The sequence below is a fragment of the Sorex fumeus genome, unplaced genomic scaffold, assembly GCF_029834395.1.
Source record: "Sorex fumeus unplaced genomic scaffold, SorFum_2.1 ptg000013l, whole genome shotgun sequence".
NCBI classification, from domain to species: Eukaryota; Metazoa; Chordata; class Mammalia; order Eulipotyphla; family Soricidae; genus Sorex; species Sorex fumeus.
This window is the reverse complement of record NW_026606070.1, coordinates 9901770-9918734: the sequence shown is the minus strand read 5'-3', so window position 1 is coordinate 9918734 and position 16965 is coordinate 9901770. Positions and strand designations below refer to the sequence as shown.

General features: G+C 39.1%; 1 protein-coding gene across 1 annotated transcript in view; it reads left to right on the top strand.

Annotated features, from left to right (window-relative positions):
• Positions 1 to 16965, top strand: part of BMP2K (BMP2 inducible kinase) — a 107852-nt gene that overhangs the window by 27390 nt on the left and 63497 nt on the right. Inside the window, exons 2-3 of the mRNA XM_056111228.1 lie at positions 10923 to 11041; positions 11772 to 11877. Coding sequence (XP_055967203.1) covers positions 10923 to 11041; positions 11772 to 11877 — 225 coding nt within the window. The remainder of the gene's footprint in view (positions 1 to 10922; positions 11042 to 11771; positions 11878 to 16965) is intronic.

The window sequence follows — 16965 nt, the reverse complement described above, 5'->3', positions numbered from 1 at the left end:
CACCACATACGGTCCTCTGAGCATTGCCAGGCGCGATCCTAGAGCGCCGAGCCAGGAGCAGGCCCTGAGCACCATTGGGTATGGTCCAAAAGTCAAAACAAAACGAACATTTTTTGAATTTGTACTTAAAGTCTGTGAAAGAAATTTTCATATGTGAAAATAAGTAAATTTTCATACATACATATGAAATAAAATCAGATTATAGATACTAGACTAAATTCAAGTACAACAGAAATTCTCTTTTCCTTGAATTTTGTGAAGGTAATTAAAAAATGCATGCATACTTGTCTGTATATTTATCTACCTGTCTAAGGTAATGAGGTTGAGCTTCCTTGATAAATCCACAACTTAATGTTATTTTACTGAGTAATCTCTTAGTTCTCCATTGAGATGACGTTTCTTGTTTTCGTTTCTTATTTTGGGAGACCTTCCAAGTAGTGGTCCCGAGGCCTGGTGGCACTCCCTGATTCTCGGCCAAGTGGGCAGGCTGTATTCAGTGCTAGGACTTGAGGCTGTGTGTTGCCGGGCTCTGTAGTGCTGATGCCAGGATACACCAGGGCAATACTGCTCGGGGCCTCCAGGGCCCAGCAGGCAGTACTCAAGGGCCTCAAGGCGCCAGGGAGCTAAGCAGGCTCCTTGTGCCCCCTAAGCCCAGGGATGCATCATCAACTCTTAATAATGAAATTTCTTACAAATTTTTTTAAAGGAATTTCAGGAGCACTTTATAAAACTATTTTATAAAACATGGAGGCTGATTTGTTGATTGTCATAAACTGATTTTTACGTTTCTTCTCTTCCAAACACTGTCTTTGAAATCCACCCAAAACTTTGCTATCTGTTCTTTTTAGCTGACCACCTTAGGGACAGTTTATAACTGTTCTTGAAGTTATGTCTCATCTCAAGAAGTGGGACATTTGTAATATTATAAAATAATTTTTTTTCCAAAATCTTTTAAACAGGAGGGTTAAGAGAGCAATGTTAAGTTACATGAGTGATGTGAAAATATCAATGTCACTAACTTTGGTGACAATACTCATTTGATTCTCTGAGCATATGTTTATGTAATATATTTGAAAAATGTATGAAATATAAAAATAGAAAGTTGTATTCTTTCCAATTGTTTAGAAAAATTGTATTTTAAGGTGATGTTAAGTATTACAGGACTAATATTAAGTATTAATATTAAGAAAGTATTATATTAGCTTACTTATCTTACTGTTAACATTCAAAAGACTGACTTAATTGAACATAAAACTGTTCAGTTATTTATGTTTTTAAACTTTTACCTTGAAATGAGTTATTGTTTCATATCTGTTATGAGAAATTCATTATCTTTATATTCCTATGAAAACGATAAAAAAATAACAGTTTCCAGATTTTGATCTGACATGGGAGGTTTTGATTTAGTTTGGAAAAAAAATCAAGATTCAAAATTTAAAGTTTGGTTTCTATTGATATGTCTTACTTTTGCACCATTGTAAAATGGAAAATGCGAGAAGTTGAACATTGTAGGTAGGGGACTGACAAGTTACTTTTATTTCTAGTATGTGAAACAGTGATTTATTGTGAATAGTTAACATATTTTTGTTGAATGATTTAAAAATGGCAAAGGAGTAAAATTATGTTTTTAGAATTTGTGTTGTGTTTTGGAAGTACATTTAACAACTTGGCAAAATAATGAATCAGATACTAAGTGCTTTTTATTCACTGATGATCCATGTTAGGTTATCAATTAGAACTCCCAGCAGAACCAGTTTAACTGTTAAGTCAGCACATTTTGAATGCCAGGCAAGGTGGTAGACATTGAAGAAGCTGTAATAAATGAGGCATACACAGTCTCTCACCTTGTACAATTTTTAACCCAGTGAGGGAGAGAGGAATAAGTATAACACACACACACACACACACACACACACACACACACACACACACACACGCCCACACACACAAATGTAAAAAAAAATTTGTATTTCTATGCCCATATTCCGGTGGATGAAACTTCTAGAAGTTGTAGGGGTTTCACCATCAGCCTTCTGCTTAGGCCAGACAGAGAATGTGAAAGAGTGAAGTAGGCGAGTGAATGAAATAGTGAGTAGGGCAGCAGAGAGCTGCAGGCACTGTCATGAACTGTAGGGCTTGCATGTTTTTGTAAGTAAAGGCTACTGTGACTGACTGCTCCACCTAGCTGGTGCCATAGAGGACTTTTCTTATTTCATGTTCTTTAAGAGAGGTTGAAATAATCTAAATCATTTTCTGAATTACACACTATAACTAAGGGTGTAGTTGTACAGTCCAAAAGTATTTTGAGGGGCCAGAGAGGTAGCTCAAAGGATTGAGCACATACTTTGTATTCAGGAGACCCAGGTTTGATCCTTGTCACTGCATGGTTCACCATTCCCTACCCGGCACAAGCTGAGTACAGAGCTGGAAATTGTCCTTGAGGATATAGATGGGTGTACGTTTTGCTCTCTTCCCTTCAAGGTGTTTGACCTATAGCTAGGCCTCTTCTGTATAAGGAATATGCCTGTCAACTAAGGTATTCTGAAGAAGAAAGGTGGTAGGTGGTAGGCCATTTGTTCTCTCTTGATTAAATCCATTTGTTCCTCTAAACAAATCAATTTGTTCCTCTAATGTTATTCGAAGATTCTCCTATTTGTAATTACATACTTAGATTTTTCTGGCTTAACTAGTACAGTCAGGTGTAGGTATAGAAATCATAAGAGTATGAACTTTATGGGGGAAGTAAGATTTTTGGTTCCATTCTAGCATTTTGTTATCTAACACTTTTCAAAGTTTTAGTTTATTCCTCATCTAAGTAATGGGAACAACAGTTAAATTGCTTTATAATGTTAAGAAATTTAAGAAATGGAGTTGTTGGTGCTTTGTGAATACTGTGCTCTTTACTGGCCTTCTCTTTCCAGATTCCCCTGCTTCCATTCCTTGCTCAATCCAATATACTTGACAAATTCTTCGTTGCCCTGTGCCAGATAGTAGTCACTGATAACTTAGGGAAGAATTTAAGTTACCATTTCTCTTCAGACAGGGCTACTCTATTTGAGTAGAAAATCCTTGAGTCATTGATTTAAACTAAGGTAATGAAACTGATGTATCACAGGTCACTTGTCAATTCAGTAGGAAAATCACTCCTCTGGCTCAAGTCCCACAGCCAAGTCAGTGCCTGTTGCACTTATCTTGAGGTTAGCTTTGAATCGACATTGTTTTTATTGGCCTTCATTGGAACCAGAAGTTGCTGACAACTTGGTATTTCCTCAGTCCTATTGGTTTGCGTGATATCCGGTGACAGATATAATACAATCAGATTGCATGTAATTTCATCCTTTCACCTCTCTTCTTCCATTTCCTCTCAAATAAGCCTGTAAGAGTGAGCACAACTAAGTCCCAGTCCTTCTTGGTGTGGGTGTGCCTGTGCTCTGTGTATGTGGGTGGGGAGTGGGCGTGGGGGGTGTTGCCCACCTGTTGGTACTCAAGGGCTGGTCATGCCTGTGCTCAGGAGTTGTTCCTGGTGTTGGGTTTGGAGACCTTGTGTGATGGTAGGTATGGAAACAGTGTTGGCCGCATGTGAGACTGCCTTAATCCCTCTATCAAAGCCCAGTCTTTCATAACTAGAAATATTCTATGACAGGGTTCTTGTACCTTTGGGGGAAGTGGCAGATCTGGATAACCAGTACTATTTGTCTTGTAAAAAGTAATTCTCAATGGTAATGGTGAAGATTATTGGATGGCAAAGTAAAAGGGGAAAAAGTGTCACTTTTTTCTACCTTTACTATGAAAAATTTTACAATATGCAGAAAAATTTTCTGAAAGAGTAATACAGTAAATATAAACCATATATACATTATCTGTATTCAGCTGCTGATACTTCACTATATTTTCTTTATACTTTTAAAAAACATTTTTGAATAGCTGTGCACTGGAAGAACTACTGTTTATTTTTTAAGGTAGGACAGAGGTACTGTGGTGATACATGTACAGGTATAAGGGTAATTTGTACATTTTAAGAATCATAGGGGTGGCCCCCAAACGTAACGGAACAAATAAAACAATGTATATGTAAGTACACATTAAGTATGAATTAGTAAAATGACACGATACCTACAACTTGATTTCAGATGGTTCATCTCCAACAAAACACGAGTTATATGATATCGTTCAGTGAGGATTTAATGAAGAATCATATATTTTATTTGATTTGAGATACTTAAAAATTTTCAGATAGAGGTAGAGGGATAGTTCTTTGGTTAAGGTGCTTGCCTGGCAGGTGGCACGACCGGGTTCACTTCCTGGTACTACATTTGGTTCCCTGAGCCCCACTGGGTGTGGACCAAGACAAAAAAAACCTACCAAAAAAAAAGTAACTCGAGCGGGCCCAGTAACGTCTCCATTGGAGACTTTGTTGTTACTGTGTCTGGCATATCGAATATGTCATGGGGAGCTTGCCAGGCTCTGCCGTGCGGGCGAGATACTCTCGGTAGCTTGCTGGGCTCTCCGAGAGGGGCGGAGGAATCGAACTCGGGTCGGCCATGTTGGCTGCGTGCAAGGCAAACGCCCTACTGCTGTGCTATCGCTCCAGCCCCCCCCCCCCCCAAAAAAAACCACCTTTAATTTACATCACATGCGAAAACTTTTCAAGACAGCCAGATTGAGTGTTGGACGGGCATGTTGCTCAGTCATAGAGCCCTTGTGTTGTGAGACTCTGGGTTTGATCCCCGGCACTGCAAAACAGAATACAGCAGCAAACCAGCAGCAGTCAATCTTGGGGACTGTGTTTATGTTGTATTCCATATTATTCTAGCCACTGTTTCTTATTTCAGATTTCTTAGGTGTAATAGGTTTTAAACAAAGGTCCGGCATGAATGATACTACTAAACATAATACTAATACACTCAATAGAGGTCTCCAGGTTTGTTTTTCTTGGGAAAGGAATGTGTTTTCTTTCAATGTTTTGGAACTATTTCTCTCATTTGTCACTAGTCTTCCAGCTAGGGTTTTGTCATGTTGGTACTCAGAGGAATCAATCCGCTTTAATTCCATTTACTCCTGACTATCTTTTATCATTTTTGTGAGTGAATAGTGCCCCTCTATATGTTGGTCTAGAAAATGGATGAAGAACCATGGTAACAGAAAACATTTAATTTTATAAGTTTTATGTAACTCTTCCAAGTTTACTTTCAGCTCCTTGTTAAAGAAGATTCATTTAATGCATGTTACAATTGACGGAATCAATTTTTTGTTGTGACTAGGAAACTTAATGTAGTCAGGTTGTGTCTGAGAAGTCTGCATATTTGTTTTTAGTAGCTTTTGCTGTTGCAGTGCTTGGGGGTCAGAGCCACATCCTGTGTTGCTTTTGGTGGTGGGGGAGACGTGTTGCCCGGGAAGAAACCTTGGGCATGTATTCTAGGACTAGAGCTGCATTCCAGACCCTCATTTTTGCCTTTTTGCTGCAGTTTGGTTACTTTGAAGGTGATGGAGTAGCATGGGACACCTCCGAGTTGCTCCGTACCGAAATTCCAGTAGGAGCACACAGAATTAGATGGGAAAGTAACACAGACACCAAATAAACTCAACAGACACAATAGCACAGAAGGGTCAACTAGCAACAAACAATTTAGTGAATTCTTAGACAAGGACTTAACCCCTTGGTAAAACATAACAATTTTCATATTAAAAATTGATTTTTTATACTTACTTTAATATTGCAGTTTTTTAATCTAATCAGTGTCAACTCTAGGATTGTATCAGCAGTTGTGACTTTTGTTTACATTAAAATAAAATTAAAAAAACTAAAAAAAGTATTACTCATTTTGCATCTTTTTTTTTTTTTTAAGGGGGCATTCCTTAATGGTACTCTGGCAAGTAATGGGCCGCTCCTGGCGAAATGAGGTGCTGCTCTGGCCAGACGGTTCTTGGGTTCTTGGGTCCTTCAAGGTTGCACCTGCTGGGCTGATAGGTGGGGAGCTGGGGGAAGGGGCACTCCAGCATGCTGGCCATGGCACTGCACCCTCTCACCTCTCAAGGCCCTGCGTTCCCTTTTGTGGAAGAGTCCCAGTGAAGGGGCAGATAGAGAAAGAGACTAAAGTCTGCCAAATGATATGGAAAGGAAACCGAATTATAAATTGCTGTGGAACAGAAACCTAATTAGATTGAACACGTACTTGACTAAATACTCATTAATGATTCCTTCCCTGCACCACAGTTCTCATCTTCTGTTCCCTTCTCCATCCCCCAAACTGGACATCTTTTAATGCTTCAGGCTTTTTTCTCTCACTTACCTAAGATTTCTGTACATTTTTCTTTTAAAAAAAAAAGACAGATTTTATTTTATTTTTGTTTTTTTTCAGCCCTACCTGGCTGTACTCAGGCCTTACTCCTGGCTCCTGTCCCTGGGATCATTCTTGATGGTGCTGGGGAGGGGACAGCCTCAACCAAGGAAAACACATGCCCCAAACTAATGAACACTCTGGCTCCTGGACTATCACTATCACGGTCCTCCCGTTGTTCATCGATTTGCTTGAGCGGGGCCCAGTAACGTCTCCATCGTGAGACTTGTTGTTACTGTGTTTGGCATATCGGATACATCACGGGTAGCTTGCCAGGCTCTCCCCTGCGGGCGAGATACTCTTGGACATTTTCTTCTATTTTCTCTAGTGAAATATTTACTTTTGAGCACTACTTTTTAGTTTGTAAAAGTAAGATTTTATTTTCCAAATAATCTCCTCTATAGTTTACCCTTACTGCTGTGTGGCTGTCATATTTCTGTTATCTCTGAAAATATTTATAGATTCTTTGTCTCCCAGACCATCTTCAAAGTTCCTTTTTTCCTGTTTGCTTGTTTTTCATCTCTTGTTCATGTTGGAGTTTTTTTTTGTGTGTGTGTATATTTGGTTAACTTTTGATGTCTCTCTTTTTTAAAAAGAGCATACAACTTAAAAAGTGATGATGGAAGAACTTTATGGAGTTGGTGCAAGTGAGACTTTTACTAAGGTTTATTGTGAGGAGTTAGCAATTTTTTTCATTATGTGATTTCCATTTCAGTGTCTTTTTTTTAATAGTTGCTCAATTTTCTGTAAGAGAAATATTCCCCAGTTTCTGCTGTCATTAGTGTCCACTATAGGTCTGGCTTTCAGTGGTTTTCTAGTCGGTGTTCTTGGGTTGAGCTGGGAAATTGTCTGTTCACCACGGGCACTTCCATGCTTTTGAGACTAGACTCTCCTTCCTGCCCTCTTCCTATCTGCAAGCCAACAAATGGTGCCTGAATCCCAGACTCTGGCTCCTTGAACTAATCCTCTCTGGGGCGAGTGATTGGAGCCTCCAGTGAGGAGATCTAAAGTATACTTTTATTGGAGAAGATTTAAAGCCCTTCAGCCTCTTTTCCTTCTTCTGTCCTGGTCTTTCAAAAGGCCCTTGTCATTCTTCAGTGGCTCCCGGATTGTGCCTCTAGAATAGGCTTGCTTTAGAATGTGCTTCTCTTTGATCTTTTCCTCCCTAGTCTGGCGCTTAGTATGGTCTTCCTGTATTTTGTTTAATCAGCTACCATGTGACCATAAACTTTTCATCTCCAAAATTTCTTGTCTGCTGTGTTTTCTTTGACATTGTGGGATTTTGGCTTTACAAGAGTTGTTTTTGTGGAGGTTACAGAGATAAATGCAAGTTTTGAGACTGCCTTATGCTAATTGTGAATCTGTTGACTTCATGTATCTTTTTCTGTCTCGCCTTTTCACTTTGCAGCAATTCTGCCTGCTTAGATCCTGACTATTTATCTCCAGGCTTTCTTTGATATTTGTTTCAAGGTGATTAGCAAATTTCTCATTTATTTGTGTTTTGCACCACATCTGGTAGTGATCAGGGACTGTTACTGGAACTGTGCTCAGTCGTGACTCCTGGTGGCAAATGAGCAGACCCTATGCTGTGTTATAAATAATAATATTGGGGTCAGCTTTATGCAAGGCGCATGCCTTACCTTCTCCTGTGCGATCTCTCTGGGCCAAGGACACTACATTTTAATCTTGATGCATGAGAGGAAAGCTGAGATTTCAGTTTGGTTGTCCACGGGGTTGTTTTTCAAGTGCAATGTGCCAGGGCAGGCTCACAGCTGTTCTTCACAGCACATACCTGCAAGAAGCAGCTACTGTATTATTCTTCCCAGATGACAAAAGAGAGCAATAATTTCCCTTTCAGGTTGACTTTAATAAATATGCATTTATCTCCTATTTTAGTCAGCTAGGCCTCTTGGTGTTTGTCACTTTTATTATTTTGGGATTTTTGAGAACATGAGGTATTTTATAATATTCTTCTAATCTCATCTATGGAATTATATGTGTAGCATTGATTTAATAAATCTGCCTTGATTGGTCTGGAATTATATATTGATTTGGACATAGAAATAGATAAATGGAACTTGTGGTTGCTGCTAGTACTGTTTTGATTTCTAAGTGAATTGAGTTGAGAATTCAAGCACATGTTAATATACTCAGAACTGGAGATGCTGGTGCCTGCGGGCATGACTGTCATAATCTGAGTTGGTCATGAAAGACTTTCCTGAGGAAAACTATGTGTTGGAGAATCTGGTAGATGTAAATTAGTCATAAGCGAATGATACTACTCTTTGGATCTACTTTAATGTCTTTACGAGTTGCCTTGTATTGGAAATATTCTTCTAACAATATTACTTAAATAATATATGATTGGAAATTTCTGAGAAGCATAGTATTTGGTGAAATGAAAAAAAAGCATTTTATTCTCAAAGCGATCATTATCAATGACTTGTTGATTGTGTGCAGGTATAAATAATGTGCAACAGTAAAACTTTCTCTTCAGAAAGCAACAGTAGTGCCACATCTCTCATTTAGGGCTAGGAGAGTTGGTCAACTTTTGGAAATAGGAGTTGCATTAAGACTTTTCCCCCTTATTTCTCTAATTCATTCAATTCACACAATTGCTTTTCTTCTGTGGTTGGTTTAAGAATGAATCATTCAGGCGGGGATGTGGCTTAGTAGTAGAAGTACTTTCTTTGCATGTGTGTAAGGCTCTGGGTTCAATTCGTGGAGCTTTTACTCTGATACAGGGTTTGATCAATTTGGTTATTATGTCTAAACCATAGAGATTTTCCCTCACCTGGTTAGCCCATTTCAACCATATATTTTCATAAGAGCCTACATAAAGTTGAATACTATTCTGGATGGCAGATTTAGTTATATATACTTCTACCTTACAGTTGTGACTTAATTCAGACTTGGGGTCAGAGCTCGATCATTTATACAGGCAGTTGTGATGCATAGCTGTATGTTTGGGAAGCATTATTTCTAGGAGAATCCCTGCATAAATATCACAACAAGTAGTATTTACCTGAATTTAAATAATTGCTTATGCAATGCTAACTTTGTGTCTAGGCATTTTCTTCTTTCATGAATCAAATAAAAATTGAGTTTAAGTAGCACTTTATTCAGAAGAAGATAGCTCAGAGGTTTGGAGTACATGCCTTGCAAACATGAGCCCCTGGGTTTGAGCCTCCATAGCACATGCCTGCACCTCTTGCCCTCCCTGCTGGGGTGGTTCTGGTGCCACCCAGCACCTTCTTGCTAGGCCCCTGCTCAAAATCAGAGGACTTTAGATGGGTGGAATATAGTTGGAGTCAGAGTTTCCCAACCTACTTGGCCAAACTGTTCCTTTTCAGGAGGGGGAAAATCTCTTAGTGCTCTCCTTGAAATGTTCCCTCTCGATGGTACAGCAGAAAGTGGCCTCTCCCCCAAGCTGCATCTGAGGCTGCTGCTGCCTGCTTGGATTGTTCCAGCATCGCTTGTGCTCTGCCCTTCTCCCTACTTTCGGAAACACTGGAGTGACCCCTGGACCCCTGAGTACTATTATGGGGAAGCCCGCCACATAATAACTTTATATTCATATTTTTGATTTGATAATGTCTGTCTCTAAAACACTAAGGGGACTTTTTAAAAAGAAATGTGTGCTGCATTATTAGCGCATTTACTTAACTTACCTTTTCCGAACTTCAGACTTTGCTTTTCAGATAACTGAAGTTGCCTGTCGAGGTGGTAGAATTTTTATTTTCCTATCATATTATATACTTGGAATTCTAGGAACTGTACAATTTCTTGTAACTGGAATTGGAAGAATGACTGTACTGATTCTGGAGTATCCTTGGAACTCTTTTCACCTATTGTTCTTTGACTACTTTGAGTGTAGGTGCTTTAGATTTGTTATTCAGCTACGTAAGGGCTATCAAATTGTTAAAAGTAGTGCACATTTTCAACTTATTTTTCTATAGTCTAGAGTTTTAAAATATAAACTACAAAATTAGTGCCAAGATGAGTTTTTAAACATTGTTTGTATGTGATGTAGGTAATTGTTCTTTTGAATACCTAGCTCTCTGATTCATATATGAAACTTTATTGTTTGCAGTTAACCAGATAACTGTGTTATAAATGATGAGATTATTTTTATCATGTCATGTAAGAGTGGAGATAGTTCTAGAATCACTGAATTCATTAACCTAACTATGTCAGCGTTCTGGGTCATTTTCTCATTTTTTTTCCCATCGTGGCCACAGATGACTGCTGTAGATCTAAACATCAAATTCTTTTACTACAAAGTTCAAAAGCCAGAACAAAGATCAGGATCTTTTCCACCAGTAAGCTCTCTTTGAAACCCCTGCTTCCACCCCTTTAATCTTGAGAAAAGTCTGTTCATTTGGGGACTATATTATTCTGTATGTGCAACTTTGTGATTTGGATATAAGCCAGAGCTTTCACTCTTTAATATCATAGTCATTGGCACTCTTTTTTGTATTTGGTACAGTTTATTTTCTCCTCAGGTAAAACTCTTCAGTGATTTAACTTGATTTTGGCAATAGTTTTCTGATTCTTTGAAATTAATTGATACTTGTTTGCCAGGTGGATTCTCCACAGTTTTCCTGGTGCGGACTCATGGTGGAATGCGTCATGCATTGAAGCGGATGTATGTCAATAATGTGACAGACCTCAATATTTGTAAAAGAGAAATTACAATTATGGTAAGTGAATGAGTAATCCCAGTATAAAAATTTAATGTTTCGTATTCCTCCATAGAATTAGCTAGGTTTTAGGCTGCATCTATAAAACCTCTAAAGATGGTTAGATTAATTGGTTAGATTAATTGGGAAATTATTTGGGAATTTATAGCCCATTCATTACAACTACACTGAAGTTTAGTTAATTGTTTCCACCTCCATTCTCCCTTCCCTGTTGTAGTTCAGTGGGCAAGTTAGTTTGCTTTCTATTTTTTAATTATGGAATATTTAAGGATGGAGAAACTTAGAGGACTATATAATCAGTACCAGTGTGTTCACTAACCAGCCTGTTGGGGAATGGTAGTCATGGACCAGAGAAATAGTATTGGGGGGAAAAGTGTGTGGTTTGCAACCCTGGTTTGATCTTTTGTACCACATGGTCCCCTTAGCATTGCTAGGTGCAGCCCTGGAGGCCCGCAAGTTCTGCAGGATGTAGCCCCAGTCACTCCCGTCAGTGCCAGGCCACTGAGCAAGCTTTGGTTGGCTGAGAATTTCCTGGCTGGGGTCCCCCAGCTCTGTCAGCACAGTTTGGAAGATTCCTCCTCCTCTCAAAATAATGAAAATGGCATCAGAGTTTGCCCTGTCTTATTTTTTACAAAAATTTCTGTAAATAACATAAATTTATACTTCAAATCATTGTTAAAGTTACAGCTCCCATGTATGTGTTCACTTTTGAAAATTTTATTTCTTACAGAAAGAACTGTCTGGTCACAAAAATATTGTGGGTTATTTGGACTGTGCTATTAATTCAATTGGTGATAATGTTTGGGAAGTGCTTATCTTAATGGAATATTGTCGAGGTAAGTATCTTTGTGTAGCTGATTATACTAGAAAAATTGTTCTTAATATGGGTTACTAGGTGCCTAGGGTTTTCCCTGTCTCATTCTGTACACTTCCTGCAATCTCTTCTTTTTAATTATCTAATTAAGAAATGCCATTAAAATATTTAAACCTAGTTATAGTTGCTATAGTGATGAAATGAACTTGTAAATGGAGAAGAGGGAAAAAAATTAAGTATAAAAGTAAGGGAATCTTTTAGGTAAGTAGTAGTCACACTGCATGTTCCCTATATAATTTTTTTATAGTCCAACTAATGTCAGTATTACTGTTAGACTTACCTTAATGCTCTGCCATGTTTCATGAAACTACATGCGATAATTTAGAGGATGCATTTTGATGTATAATCTTTTAAAACTTGTTTTAAAACAACTAGGTTCTTTCTGTAAATATCAGAAGATAGAAAACCATATTAGTACTTAATGTGATATTGAGATGTGTGTAAGCATTTCTTAGATATACCTTTCATCGCTATGGAATGTTTTTAATCTGAAATGTGATTTTTTTTTTACTTAAATTAATTTTGACAATGTGATTTTTAGTATGAAAGTTTTTTTTTCTCTGTCATGTCTTTTTTTTCAAAATATACCTTACTTTAATCTAGGTGTCCGTTTTGAGTTATCTCAAATTCATTTAGATATCAGTTGCAGATTAAAAATATTTTTTCCTTTTGTTGATTTTATATTTTCTGTATTTTTCTTTTTTTGCTGTTTTTTTTTTTTTATGTTCTTTTCAAATGTTCCAAAAACCTGACTTGCTGTTTGTATTACAGATCGGGTGTGTCATCTGAATGGGTAGTGTTATATCTTCTTTTTTTTGGGCCCAAACTCAACAGTACTCCTGGATCAGCTCTATGCTGAGAGGGGTAGCCACTTTCTGTAGTGCTCAGGGGTTGATACAGTGAAAGGAATTGAACCTCTGCCATCTGTGTGCAAAGAATGAACTCCAGTCTGTTGAACTTTTTCTCCAGTCTCCCCAAATTTTCTATGTGTCTATATCTATATGTATATCTATATAGTAAGAGAAGGAATCCACAGAATATGAATCATACATGTTCAGTTATTTTTCCTATATGAATCACTCGTATCATTTCCTTTTTCTCCCATGACAGGGGGAATGAGTTGGAGAGGCAGATGAAGAGAGTAGATAAATTCTCTTACTTCCTCTATATTAGCTAATTATATTACATAAAATTGTTTAAGGGTTAAGCTCCTTTTTTCTTTTTCCCCAAATAGAGTAGAAGAATGTGTTGTATAGCTGTGATGTGCTCCAACAAGTGTCATAGTCAGCTTTAGTTAAATGTTAGTTCTTTGTAGGTTTAAATTTGGGAATGTTCTCAAGTTTTGTTAAAGATTTAGGTACCAGATTTCTAGAAATCAGGAATTGATATTTTCAGCATATTCCAATTTTAATAAAAGAGCCTTTAAACTTTTATTTATTAAGTTTTTGTTGAATCATTGCGAGATACAGTTACATGGTGGAATTTCAGTCATAAATGTACCAACACCCATCCCTCACCATGTATAGTGTCTATTTCCTGCCACCAATGTCCCAGTGACCCCCACCCTGACACATACATACCAGTCAGCCTCTGGCAGGCACTTTTAAAAGACCCTTTTTAAATTTTAGGATGGTTTCTGCAGTTTTCATGGATAATTTGTTAGCTTTTATTTAATAACATCTCCAAACACCCCCAGAAACAGTAGCATAAAACATCTTGCATTGCTTGAGAATCCCAGAGTCAGCTCTTGTAGACCAAGCTTGTGCGGTGGCACAGTTCGTTTATTCAAGATCTGCTCTCCAGCTAGTGTGGTGCTGTAATTAGTTGGGTGACTCTGTTTCGCTGTTTCTTATCCTCCCTGTTCAGCACTAGAAGGGATTTTGGAAAGAGATATGGAAGATACAATAATTGAATGAGTAAGGAAAAGATTGGGTCTCTTGAGGCCTAGCCCTGACACTGTGCACTGTCCCTTCTACCTTACTCTTCTCCAGTCGAGTAAGGTAGAAGCCCAGATCAGAGCGTGCAAGTCTCCCACAGCTGTCAGGAAGAACTGTAGTTAATGGCCAAAGCATGAAAGGGGGGATGCTATTGGGATCAGTTATAGACATCTATGCTGGGTAAAATAATATTAAAAGCACGAACATTTTAGATGACTAGAGTTAGAAAAATTTTAATGATGAAATTGAAACATGTAATACTGTTTGAGATGATGCTACCTGTTTGAGAAGTCTGGAAAGGTTTGAGAGCTATCTTCGTCTTGTTTTTAAGAAAAAAAATCTCTGTACAGTGTTTAATTCTTTTTTTTTTATTGCTTTTTGGGTCACACCCGACAATGCACAGGGGTTACTCCTGGCTCTGCACTCAGGAATTATCCCTGGGGGTGCTCAGGGGACCTTATGGAATTGAACCTCGGTCAGCTTCATGCAGTTGCTCCAGCCCCAGTGTTTTAATTTTAAAACTTAATTTTTCATAGAGTAACTCTAATTTTCAGAGAACTTTGATTTTGAATAATAAAATTTGTTTTTGCCTGCTTGTGAAGAGCAGTTCATTTGATAACTGTCAGTTTTTCTGGCTTGGGTTTTATGATTCAATATTTTAACCCTAAGAACTCAAAGTAGAAGGAGGATTAGCATTTGTTTAAGGGCTGGCATTCATATTTGCATGTAGTAGAACCATATTTGATTCCTGGTACTTCATGATTTCCCAGCACTTCCAGGAATAACCCTTAAGTACAAAACTGGGAATAGCCCCTGAATATCACTTGATGTGGCGCCCTGTCTGCCCCCATCATCTTTAATAAACCCATTTATTTTAGCTTATTCATTACTGCATTGACTGTTTGGGAGTAAAAGTTCTGGATTTTTTAGCTGTGAAATGATATATCGGGCTACCGTGGGTAAGGCGTTTGTTTGCCTTGCACGCGGGCAGCCTGGGTTCAATTTCCAGCATCCCATATGTTCCCTCAAGCATCGCCAGAAGTAATTCCTGAGAGCCAGGAGTAACCCTATGCATCGCCAAGTGTGACCCAAAAACCAAAAAAAAAAAAAAGAAATGATATTTCAATAATACGAATGAACATCAAGAGATCACTTTTATCTTGTATGATTTTGGTTAAAATTTATCAGGTGTTTTGAGAAAGGGATGGAAGAAACTGCTAGCTACCTTTACCACCAAACATTTTAATTCTGTCACTGTCACAGTCCTCCTATTGTTCATCGATTTGCTCGAGCGGGCCCAGTAATGTCTCTCTTTTGAGACTTGTTACTGTGTTTAGCATATCGAATACATCACGGGTCGCTTGCCAGGCTTTGCTGCGTGGGCGGGAGACTCTTGGTAGTTTGCAGGGCTCTCCGAGGGGCGGAAGAATCGAACCTGGCTCGGCTGGGCGGGCTGCATGCAAGGCAAATGCCCTACCGCTGTGCTATCGCTCCAGTCCTTAGAAAATATATGAAAATGTTGAGATAGTAATAATATAGGTGTATATGCATCTTCTTACAGATTTCAGAGTAGCAACATTCATTTATTTAGTCTTGTCTAAGTTTCAAGTTAATAATCAGCTTGTCTTCTAAAATTTCTTTACTATTTAAATTCTTAGTGTGACTTTTAGGATGCTTTCTGAGTGAATCACAGATGTAGTTGTGCCCTTAAAATGTGAGCTAACTTTTTCTTAAAGTTAATGTTCTTGTGGGTATGGTGCGGCCAGCAGGTCAATCTGTACCTGTGAGGCAAGTGCATCAGCAGCCTGATGGCGCCTTCAGACTTCCAGATACCCCGAAATTGCTGCTGTGTCTTTGGCCAGACCCCAAAAACTTGGGGCAAAGTTTACCAAGAAAGTAAACAGCCAAAAGTTAGGTATGTGGGAGACACAGCCACAAGCCACCTCAGGCTCAGCTATGTAATTGGAGGCATGGCCTCTTTGGTTCCTAATTGAACTGCTTAACGACCATGATCCCAGAGACTCAGAAACAAATCTCAAAACCCATCAGCTTTTGGCAGAAATGGTCCTGTTACTGTGTTGGGCCAACCCAGGTGGGAATAGGTTTCGTGCCTTGGCCTGTTCCCCCTGGCGGCCCAGTGGCCGCCATCCTTCAGAGGCCACTGGACAGTCAGGTTTGGGCCCCTAGTGATGAGACACGCAGGGCCTCACAGGATGGGGGTGGAGCTGGTCCTGTCTTCCCCACCCCAACAAGACCCCAAGTCATTACCCACAAACGGCCTCTCTGGCTCCCGATCAAGCTTCTCAATGGCCATGATCCCAGAGACTCAGGAGCAAATCTCAAAACCCAGTGGCTTTTGGCAGAAATCCCTCCTGATTTAAGTGTTAAAATTTCAGAATTTCAAAATCACATGGCCCTACTTGCAGCCACGCGACATCATGTGTTATTCATAACCAGCAATAGAACACAAATTGTCTGCTGTTGCCTTTTCAGCAGATCTGAGTGTTGGGGTAAAACCTCAAATAATAATGGTGGGTCTGGTGTCAAAATATTGAATGTGATCAAAGTAGAGAGAGAGTAATGTGGAAATCATCTACCCCACAGGTAGGGGGAGGGTTTGGGATGGGGGCAAAGTAAAGTAAAAGTAAAGGCCCTCCGGTTGATCATCGATTTGCTCGAGCGGGCCCAGTAACGTCTCCATTGGAGACTTTGTTGTTACTGTGTCCGGCATATCGAATACATCACGGGGAGCTTGCCAGGCTCTGCCGTGCGGGCGAGATACTCTCGGTAGCTTGTCGGGCTCTCCGAGAGGGGCGGAGGAATTGAACTCGGGTTGGCCATGTTGGCTGCGTGCAAGGCAAATGCCCTACCGCTGTGCTATCGCTCCAGCCCTGGGATTTTTGGTGTTGGAGAATGGGCACTGGTGAAGGTACGGGTGTTTCATCGTATGACCGAGACTTAGACCCGAAAGCTTTGTAACTGCTCTCATAGTGATTCAGTAAATAAAATTATAAAAAATGAAAAAAAAAGTAAGGTGGAGTTCATGCACAATTCAATCAGCTAATCAGTTGTTGAATAAATAGCAGCACTCCTACATAAAAAAGTTAATGTTC